This window comes from Ovis canadensis, chromosome 24 (assembly GCF_042477335.2).
Source record: "Ovis canadensis isolate MfBH-ARS-UI-01 breed Bighorn chromosome 24, ARS-UI_OviCan_v2, whole genome shotgun sequence".
In the NCBI taxonomy this organism is placed as follows: domain Eukaryota; kingdom Metazoa; phylum Chordata; class Mammalia; order Artiodactyla; family Bovidae; genus Ovis; species Ovis canadensis.
Genome location: NC_091268.1, coordinates 15,389,480 through 15,401,131, shown reverse-complemented (window position 1 = coordinate 15,401,131; position 11,652 = coordinate 15,389,480). Strand labels below are relative to the sequence as shown.

Genomic DNA, 11,652 nt, shown 5'->3' with positions numbered 1-11,652 from the left:
ACCCTGGGCAGCCTGGGAGACAGGCGCTGCTCTGAGCCTGGCCTGTGTCTTCGCTTCCTGGCGCCAGTTTAGTGAGCAGCCCCGTTCACCTGCCAGTCTATGGATGGTCCCCAGGCCCACGTGTGGCAGCTTGCCGTCCCTGGGGGTGGAAGGTGGGGTTTATGGAGGGTGCTGGTCCCCTCTCGCCCCTCTTAGGCCAGCTGCCGTGCTCTGTTCTCGTGGTTTCAGATGTGGGCGGCCTGTGTCAGCCTCCCGCGCGAGGCTCACGTCACTGGTCGGTGCAGTTATCTCCTGAATCAGGCAGAGGGACTTTGCTGCAAGTGCAGGGGCGGCTGGGTGACAAGCCACCTGCAGGCCTCAGGGGAGCATCATGCCTGCCATGGGCACTGGCAGGTGCATCTGGAGAGGTGAGTGTCGCCTGGGCTTCTCCCCTGCTCAGGTCAGCGTGGACTTTGGGGGACGGGGCAGGTGGCCCGCAAGCCCCAAGCTCAGGAGGAGCCTGGGGGCCACACTTGGAAGGGCAGCAGGGCGTTTGGGAGGCCACTCTGGTTCATCAATTCTGTCCTGACTTGGGTTTCTCCTGGCGACATGTGCTATAGGAATGGTGGGCCGTCCTGGCCTGGCCTGTGAGCATCGTGGGTGCCACTGGGCAGAGGGACGGGCACTGAGCTCGTTAGGTGGAGTTGGGGGTAGGCTTAGGGGCAGGGTAGTTCCTGACTTCTTGGGGGCAGCGCATGGGCATTCTGGGGTCAGGTGGTCTCAGCTTGGACGACTGTGAGTGGAGATGGGGTTCAGTCCTGGGGCTGGTAAAGCCTCTGCTCTCGCACATGCCTTTGAGGAGCTTTAGGTCTAAAGAGGAGTCTGTGGAACCCCCCTGAGACCTGTGGGCAGGGCAGCAGGAGAGGGCAGGCTTCCAGGAGGGCTATGCAGCCAAGAAGAAGGAGACGAAGAGGGCTCGTGCTCGAATGTTCCAGAGCCCCCTCCCAGGGGCCCAAGGTGTTAACATCATCTTCTCCAGGCAAGGGCAGGCCTGGGGGAGGGTCGGGATGTCTCTTCAGTTAGGAGCAGGTGGGAGGGTGCAGCATAAATCAGACACCCTGGGGGAGCCTGATGCCGGGGCTGCAGACAGCCAGTGCGGGCTGCTGGCAGGGCTGGGTGGGCGCGAGTGGAGCAGAGCGCCCCCCTCGTTGAACCCCAGGCCGTTGTCTGCATCCTTCCAGCCATGCCTTGCGCGGTGGCGGAAGGCAGCAACGGTGGGGGGTGGGTACAGTGAGCAGCTCGCCCTGAGGCATTTCCAGCCTCAGCCCCCTCCTCCCTCTGTCCTGGGTCCTGCTCTCTGGGCCCCATCCACCCAAGGCCCCTGGATCCCCCGGCGCGTCTCCCTGACTGGCCTGGCCTCTCCGTGTCCTGGGATGTCTGCCGCCCTGAGGCAGGTGACTGTCCAGCTCGGCCGTCTCAGGACAGGTGGCCTTCCTGCCCTGGCCGCCCTGCTCCTTGCCCTTGCCCAGCAGCGTCCTCGGCCCTTTGCCCCGTGGTGCCGGGTTGCCGTGGGCGCTGGGTCCTGCTCCCATTTCCTGCCTCGTCCTGTGTCTCAGGCCCGCCTCCCCTAGGTCCAAGCTGCCCCGGGAGCCAGCCTCTGGACTCCTTCCTCCTCTCCCAGCAGTGAGGGCAGTGGTGGACCAGTGCCATTTCAACCGCAGCCTCCATCCCACCCCCTGGGATGGGCAGGGAGAGTAACGGGGTACCTCTCTGTCCCCATTAAAAGTACAGACTGTGTGAAAGGGGACAGGAAGTGGGTGAGGCCAGTCCGGAGGGTGTGGTGCGATGCATAAACCCCGCCCTGCGGGCGTCTCACCTGGTGAGCCCGGGGAGCCGACCTTGTGAGGTCCCGGCAGGGGTCCAGCTGCCTGGCAGCCCACTTCATGGCAGGCCAGGAAGCCGGGAGGCAGGCTGTGGGCTGGGGGTCATCTGGCTAGACCTTGACCCCGAGGCCAGGGAGGAAACGGGGTTGGGAAAAGGGGCGAGAGTGCTGTGTGCTGAAGGCCGTGTCCATGGCCAGTGGGAAGGCACGAGCTGGGTGGGGATGTCAGCCTGGCCCCCGCAGGACGGGCATGTGGGGCCACTCTCCCGTGGGGGCCCATCCTGCATCGCGGCTGCCCCGTGGCCTGTCTCCTCTGGGTGTGATTGGGCCTCCCTGGGGCCATCCTGGCGCTTCTTCCTGTCCCACATCCTAAATGTCCCCTGCCCCCCACATCCTAAGTGCCCCCTGCCCCCTCACATCCTGGTGCCCGCTTCCCGCCCCCGGCATCCTGGTGCCCCCTCTGACCCCATCTCGGGCTCCCTGAGAGCCAGCTCTCTCCACCTATGACTGCTGGGCGGTTTGTGGCAGGTGATGCTTCAGTCCAGGGGCAGGTGGGGTCTTCCTACCTGTTGACCCGACAGGGGTCTGTCCTGTGGGTCCATGAGGAGGCTGCGGCGGGTGGGGGAGGGTGTCTGCTGCTGGGAGAGTGGGTGTGGGCTCTGAGCGCTTCCGTGCTGCGGTCTGTGCTTGTCTCCTGCTTTTCTGAGAGTCCTTATCACCCATCAGGCTTGCATAACCAGGCTGGCCCTGCTTCCTGCGAAGTAGCTATCAGTGTACCATCTGGGGCTGCAAAAATGGGGTGACAGGGCGTCAGCAGGTGCTTCCTCGCACCCAGCCCCCTGCACTGGGAGCCCCACCCCGGGGTGCTGTCCCCTGCAGGGCTCCTGGGGACAGGCCTGTGGCCACAGTGTGGGAGGTGCTGGCGGGCGTGTGGACACCCGTTGCCTTTCCTCTGCTGTCCTGGGGCAGAGCCCTGGGGTCAGCTCCCCGCCCCTCGTGGCTCTGGTGGGAACTCAGCGTGGATGATACACCTTGCACAGTTGGCCCAGGTGTGACGCCAGGGGCTCCAGCAGATCCGCCCTTCGGTTGTCGTCCACAACTGTGTTCCCCCAACCCTGCCTCCCCTGCAGGAGGGACCTGGGGCCCAGGCTCGGAGCGTTGCCTGCTGGACAGACCTGGATCAGACGTGGCTGATTCAGACCCGGGAGGCCTGAGCTTGAGCTCCGGCGGGTGCCGCTCCCCTGCGGTGCTCGGCCTCCTTCACGGGATGGGATGAGGGAGTGGGTGGTGGCTTGCTTGAAGCGCCCTCCCCACAGTACCACCTCGGGGGGCCGGTGCTCTCAGCACAGCCCCTCAGCCCAGCCTCTTCCAGGTTGGACCTTGCAGAGCGAAGTTCTGATGCGAGAGGCAGGCACCTGCTTCCTGCTCTGCGCCTGTGTCTGTGCCTGGCTCGGCCTGGGGGTCCCTGTCCTGGGGGACAGAGGAGGTGAGGGCTGGCTCAGGGTGTGCGGGGGGTGTAGGTGCAGAGTGGGGCAGGGTCTGGGCTGCGGGTGTCTGTCTTCCGTAGACCAGTCGGGTCTTCAGCCCCACCCAGGGCACACGGTCAGAGCCCGTCCCCTTGTGGTGCCCAGCTCCGCCGTGGTCTCCTCGGGGCTCCTTCTCTTGGGCCTGCCCTGTCAGAGAGGGTCCGCGCCAGGCCCTCCCCACCCCGGCCCTGCACGGTGGACTTGCCCCGAGGCAGCCACGGCGGACTTGCCACGGTTACTGTTCCCAGGGCCGGGGCCTGGGGCTTTCACCTGCCACAATAACAACGTCCTCAGGATTGAGTGCCGCTGGCCTGGCCCAGCGCCGGGCCAGGGGGCCGGCTCCTGGCTGCTCTTCACCAGGTGAGGCCGGAGAGCGGGGGCAGAGGGCAGGGAGCTGGGGGGGGCCATGGTCCCTTGGTGCCCACACGCATCCTTTCCAGCAACGTTGTGCCGGGCAGCAAGCACAAGTGTGTCTTCTGGGCTGACGTGTGCACCGTGGAGCTGCCGCCTGAGGAGGTCCTCGTGCCTGCTGACAACTTCACCATCACCTTCCACCGCCACATCTCCGGGAAGGAGCAGGTCAGCCTGGTGGATCCACAGTATCTGCCCCGGAGACACGGTGAGACCTGGGTCGGGTGTGTTGGCTGGGAACCCCCTGGCCACAGAGCCCACTGCCCATAACCCCCGCCACCCAGTCAGTGCGCCCAGTCCCTGCGGACAGATCCAGGGCTTGCAGCAGGTGGGGACCGGGGTGCGAGGGGCGGGCCCGCTGGTTGCTGGAGGGCTCAGGTCCCGAGGAGGATGAAGGAGCAGGGCTTTGAGTTGGGGCTGAAGCTGCAGCGTGAGTCCCTTGAAATGCACTTCAGGCACGCCAGCGTAGAGTCGAGGCGCACCTTGGCTGCCTCGGGCTGGCTCGTCCCACCTGGGCCCTCTCTGGACCAGTCCCCCAGGGAGGCGTGTTCCGAGAGGGCCTTGGTCACACCCTCACCTTCCCGGGAATCCTTCTGATCCCCAGTCTTGGGCGTGCTGACCCCCACACCCTCACGTGGCTTTGTTGTTTCAGTGAAGCTGGACCCCCCCTCGGACTTGCAGAGCAACGTCAGCTCTGAGCACTGTGTCCTGACCTGGAGCATCAGTCCTGCTCTGGAGCCACTAGCCATGCTCCTCAGCTATGAGCTGGCCTTCAAGAGGCAGGAGGAAGCCTGGGAGGTGAAGCTGGGCTGCCCACCCTGGGGCCCGTCTGTCCTGGAAGCAGCAGGAGATGCTGTTCTTCCCACCCAGGGTGCTTTCGCCTTGGAATTACGAGGCCGGCAGTGGCCAGAGCCGAGGGTGTGTGAGTGCAGTGGTGAGTGTGCCTCTGTGTGTGTGTGCGCATGTCACAGGGCCTGCCTGTGTGGGTGAGTGAGCACGCAAGTGAACACATGTAAACTTGTGGACATGGGCAGCGCCCCCGCATGCGTGTCCTCTAGGGCTGACGGCCCAGTCCCCCCACCAGCATCTCCCGACTGTCCTCACCCCCAGTGGGCTCGGCACAAGGATCGCATCGTCGGGGTGACCTGGCTCAAACTTGAAGCCGCTGAGCTGGACTCCGGTTCTGCCTATGAGGCCCGGCTGCGCGTCCAGATGGCCGCCCTGGAGGGCGAGGTGGCGGAGGAGGAGCGATACGAGGGCGTGTGGAGTGACTGGAGCCAGCCTGCCTGCTTTGCCGCCCCGCGCAGACGAGGTGGGCGCTGCTGTGGCCGCTGCCCCCGGGGTCTGGGTGGGGCCCCTGCCTGCCTCCGAGTGTCCCACCTTTCCCCCTCCTACTCCCTCTCTCTGAGGTGGTCAACGGGGTCAGCTTGGGGGTCTCCCGGGAGCTACTGTGGCCCCAGGCTGCACACCAGGGCCCGCTGCTGCCTGCGGAGGCGGGCGTGGCCCCGTCTGCTTAGGGCAGCCTGGCTGACCCCGTGGACCAAGGTCCTGAAGGATCACAGACCCTGTTGACTCTGTGGATGGAAAAGGCGAGGCCCAGGGGCGTGTGCCTCACCAAGGTGCTCTTGCAGGCATGAAGAGGGCCTGTCCGGTACTTTCCCTGTGGCCCAGGTGCTCGGCTGGATGCCTTGCCAGGCGAGTCAGAGGGACACAGCCCTGGTCCTTCTCGCCGCAGGTCGCCTGGTCCCTGCTCTGGGGCAACCCAGTAGCACCCTGGTCGCCGTGTGCCTCTTCCTCCTGCTGAGCAGCCTGATCTACTTGCTGTTCAAATTGTCGCCCAGGTGGGTGGCCAGGGATGTGTGTGAGAGCGTGTGCTGACGTGCGTGTGATCGTGTGTGGGAGTGTGTGCATGTGTGCGTGTGATCGTGTGTGTGTGTGTGTGTGTGTGTGTATGTTTGGGCATGGGGTCAACAGTGCATTGAAGGTCCAAACCTGCGGCCCCTCCCCGCATGCTCCTGGATGGGGAGGGGCTTCAGGTCTCTGCCCTGGACCAGTGGGGAGTTCCCAAGTTGCCATGTGTGTAGGGGTGGTATGCAGTGTGTCCCCAAGAGCCCTGGAGACCAGGCTGTGGTCTGAGCCCTGTCTCCTGCCTCTGGAGGCGCCAGCCCGTTGCCTGTTTCGGTGGGCACAGTGCTGGGCGTCTGGCTTCCACGGGCCCCTGTCCCCGGCCCTGGGAGATGCTGCTGAGATCCAGATGACCACAAAGGCCCTCCTGAAACAAGCCATCACGTTGTCAGGTGACGGTGCAGGGCCGGCCCCACAGGAGACTGGCTGGGCGTGGCCAGGGAGCAGAGAGGGTGAGAGGCGGCTCGACAGAGAGCCTGCGCGAGGGAGGGGTCAGGCTTTTCCTTGGGTCAAAGGAAAGCCCTTGAAGCCTGGCCACATGTGATGTGACCTGGCTGATGTTTTGAGAGAGGAAGTTCGTGGTACAAGTGAGGAGGAGGCCTGCGGGGCAACCAGCAGCAGTGTCCAGACGGAGGCAAGTGTGGGAGCTGGCAGGAGAAGCAGAGATGGAGCAAAGGGGAGGGACGTGCCAAGGTCTTAGGAATAGAAACTGACGGGACGTGCGGGTGGATGCGATGTGAGCTGTGCCCCCTGAGGCCAGCCCTGGTGTGGGGAATTGGGCTAGGCCCCTGGGGAGGCTGCTGAGGTTGACCTGGACCTGCTGGATTGGAGCCCAGTGTGCTGTCCTCAGGGGAGGACCACTGGGTCCACCATCTACCCTAGGTGGATAGATGCTTAGGGAGAAATCAGGCGGGCTTTCTGGAGGTGCTGTCTCCCTCTCAGACTGAGGACAAAGCCGGGCACCTCCACTGCGTGGCTTGGTATAACTCAGTTCTGTGGGGTCACCTGCACAGGGGCCACAGGGACCTGGTGTCAGACCTGGACCCAGTGAGGGGAGAGCACACACGGGGCGGGGACGGGCCTGCTGCTAGAAGGAGCCAAGGCCCCTGCGGTGACCGCTGGAGCAGGGCCACGAGGAGCCCCTGGCTCGGGTCTCTGCAGCCTCTGACTGCCGTCTCCTGGCCGCAGGATGAAGACAGCCTTGTACCAGGATGTGCCGTCCCCAGGCCCATTCTTCCAGCCTCTGTACAGCGTGCACAACGGGGACTTCCAGGTTTGTGACCCTGTGGGCCAGGTCGGGGTGGGGCCGGGGTGCCCAGATGTCCGGCCTCCCCAGGATGTGGGCTTGGGTGAGGTCTGGGGGCCTCTGTCAGTGCTTAGAGCTTTTTCAGTGTATACAGTGGCCTGTAGAGTATATGTAGAGATGTGTACACACTGTGACTCAAATGGGCAAGAAGAAAAATTAGCTTTGTCGTGTTGCGGAGCTCTTCTTCCTCTTGTGTCTCTGATTTCATTGCTGATGGAAAAATGTGAAGATTCTTGTGACATTGCCTCTTCGGTTTGCAGCAGCCCTTTGAGGTGCCAGCGCCAGGGCTGTGTCTGCTGCTGCCCCGGGGCGGTCCCTGGTCCCTGGGCTACTCGGGTGGCCGCTGTGGAGGGCCTGGCCCCTCCAGGCCCGCTGGCTGGTGTGATGAGTTGGCCTGCCACCCCCGTCATGGTGCCCTCGTGGGCCCTCACAGGCCACCCTGAGGACAGCTTGGCGGCCCCGTGGTGCCCGCTGCTGGCCAGGCGCTCCTGCTCCACAGGCAGGAGGGCAAGGGTGGCCTCTGGTCTCACTGTCTTGGGCCCCTTGCTTTGTCAGAGGACGGAGCTTCCGGGGGTCTGCTGGCTGGCTCTGCCCAGGTTCTCCCTGCTGGCTCTGCAAGGCTGGGTTCCTCCTGGCCCTTTTCTCTCTAAACAGACGGTATGGTTTCTAAGATTGTCATCGAGAGAGATGATTTGGAGCTTAAAGCTGAGGCCTTGGTCAGGGCTGTGGGGTAAATGTTACCCTGAACTCCCCTTCTGGGCTGTAGGTGCCCAGCCCCCTCCCTGTAGAACCACAGCACCTTCTGGGGGTTAGTTAGAGCCCCAGGACATGGTCTGGAGCCTTGGACTGGCTCTCCGATGGAGGGTGTGTGCGCTGCCCTCGATGGAGATCCCTGGCCCCATGGAGGAAACAGGTCACAGGGTATTGGCTCTACAGGAGGACCTTGCTGTTTATGCTTTGTGTATGGAAGAGTTTGCGTCTGCCAGCCCCCAGCTCCCGGAATCCCCCTCCCCCACCCCTTGGCGATCACGCGTCTTCTATGTCCAGGAGCCTGTTTCTGTTTGGTGGGCACGGTCACTTGGGTCGTATAAGTGATCTCACGTGGTATCTGTCTTTGTCTGACTTATTTCACTTAGTGTGATAACCTCTGATTGCAACCGTGTTGCTGCAGATGGCATTATTTCATCCTTTCTGTGGCTGAGTTATATTCCGTTGTGCGCGCGCACACACACACACGCACACACACGCACACACACGCTTTTCATCCATTCACATATTGATAGACATTTAGATTGCTTCTATGTCTTGGCTATTGTGCACAATGCTTCAGTGAACATTGAGGTACATATATCTTTTAAAAAAATTGTGTATTTTTAATTGGAGGGTTGTTGGTTTACAATATTGCTGATTTGTAATATATACATTATATATATACGCATGTCCCTTCCTCTTGAACCTCCCTCCCATCTCCCACCCCTCTAGGTGGTCGCAGAGCATCAGATTTGAGCTCCCTGCCTCATATAGCAAAGCTCTACCGGCTGTCTAATCTTACACATGGTGATGCGTATATCTTTTTGAATTAGAATTTTGTCTGGACATATGCCCAAGAGTGGGATTGCTGGGTCATATGGTAGCTCTATTTTTTTTTATTTTAAGGAGCATCCATACAGTTTTCTGCAGTGGATGACCCGTTTATTCCTACTAACAGTGTAGGAGGGCTCCCGTTTCCCTACACCCTCTCCAGCGTTTATTGTTTGTAGCTTTTTTTTGCTTAGTTATGGATTTTTGTTTGTGCTGGGTCTTCGTTGCTGTGTGTGTGCGCTTTCTCGGGTTGTGCGTGGGCTTCTCGTTGCGGTGACTTCTCCTGTTGGGGAGCACAAGCTCTAGGCACGCGGGCTTCAGTGCTCACAGCACGCGGGCTCAGTAGCTGTGACGCACAGGCTTAGTTGCTCCACGGCACGTGCGATCTTCCTGGACCAGGGATCGAACCCACGTCCTGTGCATTGGCAGGTGGATTCTTATCCAGTGTTCCGCCAGGGAAGTCCTCTTTGCCATTCTGACCAGTGTGAGATGGTACCTCACTGTAGTTTCCATTTCCATTTCTCTAATAATTACTGATGGCGAGCATGGCTTCATGTACCGCTTGGGCGTTTGTGTTTCTTCTTTGGAGAAATGTCTTTTTCAGTCTTCTGCCCATTTTTTGATTTTGTTGTTGTTCATGTTGTTAGTGAGTTGTATGAGCTGTCTGTATATTTTAAAAATTAATCGCTTGTTGGTCACATTGTTTGCAAATATTTTCTCCTAGTCTGCATGTTGTCTTTTCATTTTATGGTTTCCTTTGTTGTGGAAAAGCTTGTTAGCTTGATTAGGCTGCATTTGCTTATTTTTGTTTCTGTTGCCTTGGGAGACTGACCTGTGACAACCTTAGTATGCTTTATGTTAGGGAATGTTCTGCCCATGTTCTCTTTGAGGAGTTTTATGGTGACGTGTCTTATGTTTAGATCTTTGTCATTTTGAGTTTTTGTGTGTGTGCGTGGTGAAAGGGAGTGTTAAAACTTCATTGATTTATATACAGAAACAGGTTCCTTTTGGAGGTGGGGGGCCTCCTGTGGGCCCACAGAGGGGTCCAGGTCTGCTGACCTTGGCCCGGAGGCGCGAGGCCCAGCAGCACCGCGTGTGTGCGTGTGTGTGTATGTGTGGGTCGTGGGGTTGGGGTGAGGGGCAGCGCTGTCTTTGGCCCGTATCTACACCCTGGCTTAGGCCTCTGTGAGCCCCGGGCCCCGTGCAGGGGGGCGTGGGGAGGGAGGGGGCCCGGTGCCGAGGCTGGACTGGCCCATGGTGGGTGGACAGGGTGCTCTGGGCCTCGGGGTGTGGCCGTCTGGAGAGCTTCGTGGAGAAGGGGCAGCTGCTCCCATGCTGAGTCCTGAACACGCCTCCTGAGGCCTGCCCTCCTCCCGCTGCTCTGTTCTAGACCTGGATAGGGGCCCGCGGAGCCAGCCCCCAGGCAGGCCGGGACCATGCCGGCCCCCCACGAGGAGCCCTCCTGGAAGCCCGTGTCCGAGAGGCCGTCGCTTTGCTGCGCTGTGACCCAGCAGACGCTTGGCCGTCGGCGGGCCTGGAGGAGGAGGGCGGCCCTGGGCCTGGCCTCCCGGCAGGTGTGCTACCAGCAGGACGCGTGGAGTGGGGGGAGCCGTCGCCCGCCTACCTGCCGCAGGAGGACTGGGCCCCTGCGGGCTGCCCCCAGCCGGTGCCCCCCCACTGCGAGGGCAGCAGCGGCGACTACTGCGCCCTGGACTGCTCTGCGGGGAGCTGACCTCCGCCTTCCCAGGAAGCGCGTGGAGCTCTGAGCCGCCCCCCTCCCCACCAGTGGCATTTTCTGTGACCTGTCAAGCCTGGATTCCCAGACGGAAGGTGCTGTGTGGACATGCCCGTGGTGCTGCGGCTTGTGGACCAACGGCCCGGGAGCTGACCTTTGACTGGCGCTGGGCCTCCTGCGCAGGGCCGCCATGCGGTGGTCGGGTGTCGGGTCTGGGTGGAGGCAGGCGGGCTCTTTCCCGCGCCCCATGCCTGTGGGCCTGGCCTCTGCCCTCAGCGTCCTGCCCTCCTGACCCCCGTCTACCACTTCCTCCCTGCTTCCGGGCTTAACCCCAGGCACCTCGGAGAAGCGAGGTGTTGGCCCCACAGCCTGTTCTGTCCTCCGCCCCTTAAGAGGCCAGTCTGGGCCCCGTGGACACAGCTGAGACGCAGCGATGAGGCTGAGGGTCCGCTTTCTGTGCCTCCCTGGGCTTCCTCCCCTACTGAGATTAAAAGGGATGGATGGCCATTTCAAATTGCTGATGGCTGGGGGGCGGGTCCAGAAGACATAGACAGGAGCTGGGCTCTGCTGCCTGGGGTTTCTGGGGGTGCTCAGTGACCAGCTCAGGGAGGCCCCCCCTGCTCCTCCTCGTCCTCATCCTCCCAGGGGCCTCAGGAAGCTGTGAGCTGTGGCCGGAGCCCCGAGGGTCAGGGCCAGAAGGGACCGTCTGCCACGGCCTAGGTCTGTGAAGGGCCCTGCCTGTCGCCTCCCCCGTGGTCTGGTGAGCAGAGGGCAGGGCAGAGGAGGCCTGTCTGTGTCCGGTGCTGTTGCAGCAGCGTACCGTAAGCGGGGTGGCTTAGAACAGCAGAAGTTGGTGGTCCTGCAGTTCCGGGGGCCGGAAGTGTGGAATCACGGTGTTGGCGGGGCCGCAGGGATGCCAGCGAGGGCCTGACTCAGGCTGTGCCTGGCTTGGGTGATTCCTGGCTTGAGGCCGCACAGCTCCAGCCTCACAAAGGCCCTGCCTTGTATCCGGAGGCCCTCTCTATACCAGTGTCGTCACAGTGGATCAGGGCTGACCTGAAAGACTTGCTCTATTTTGGCTGAATTATGGGCTGAGACCCTGTTTCTATAAAAGGTCACGTTAGCAGGTGCTGGGGTAGGACTTCCCTTTTCTGGGCAGTGTCCCTGCCTCTGCCAGATGTCTCCGGATTCCTGCTGGCCCACGGGCCCCAGGGTGCCTCCAGGGCCTCCCTAGCGCTCTCCCTGGGCTTCACACACAGACCCTGTCCCTCCCGGCTGCGGGACTTGGGTCTGGCACTGGGGTCCCCTGTTTAGTGAGGGCTGGGCC

General features: G+C 62.0%; 2 protein-coding genes across 4 annotated transcripts in view; both read left to right on the top strand.

Moving 5' to 3' along the window:
* The first annotated feature begins 305 nt into the window (after positions 1 to 305).
* IL9R (interleukin 9 receptor) lies at positions 306 to 10,832 on the top strand. Of its 3 annotated transcripts, XM_069570415.1 has the most exons (9): positions 306 to 407; positions 3,234 to 3,347; positions 3,636 to 3,747; positions 3,828 to 4,006; positions 4,451 to 4,596; positions 4,909 to 5,110; positions 5,534 to 5,639; positions 6,892 to 6,976; positions 9,981 to 10,832. In XM_069570415.1, the coding sequence occupies exons 1-9, from the start codon at positions 371 to 373 to the stop codon at positions 10,320 to 10,322; spliced, it is 1,323 nt and encodes a 440-aa protein (XP_069426516.1). In that variant the 5' UTR covers positions 306 to 370; the 3' UTR covers positions 10,323 to 10,832. The 3 variants fall into 3 exon arrangements, with proteins under 3 accessions (XP_069426516.1, XP_069426515.1, XP_069426517.1); XM_069570414.1 differs by lacking the exons at positions 306 to 407; positions 6,892 to 6,976; positions 9,981 to 10,832 and having other exon boundaries at positions 3,042 to 3,747; positions 4,451 to 4,716; positions 5,534 to 5,771; XM_069570416.1 differs by lacking the exons at positions 306 to 407; positions 5,534 to 5,639; positions 6,892 to 6,976; positions 9,981 to 10,832 and having other exon boundaries at positions 3,042 to 3,747; positions 4,451 to 4,732.
* LOC138429190 (frizzled-3-like) overlaps positions 6,898 to 11,652 on the top strand; it is a 45,035-nt gene continuing 40,280 nt past the window's right edge. Inside the window, 1 exon segment of the mRNA XM_069570417.1 lies at positions 6,898 to 6,976. The gene's annotated coding sequence lies outside the window, so the exon portion shown is untranslated.

Coding starts and splice junctions, on each gene's coding strand:
- IL9R (XM_069570414.1), top strand. CDS start 3,134: ATGAGGGAGTGGGTGGTGGCTTGCTTGAAGCGCCCTCCCCACAGTACC. Junction 3,748..3,827: donor TCCTGGCTGCTCTTCACCAG/GTGAGGCCGGAG, acceptor CATCCTTTCCAG/CAACGTTGTGCCGGGCAGCA. Junction 4,007..4,450: donor GTATCTGCCCCGGAGACACG/GTGAGACCTGGG, acceptor TTGTTGTTTCAG/TGAAGCTGGACCCCCCCTCG.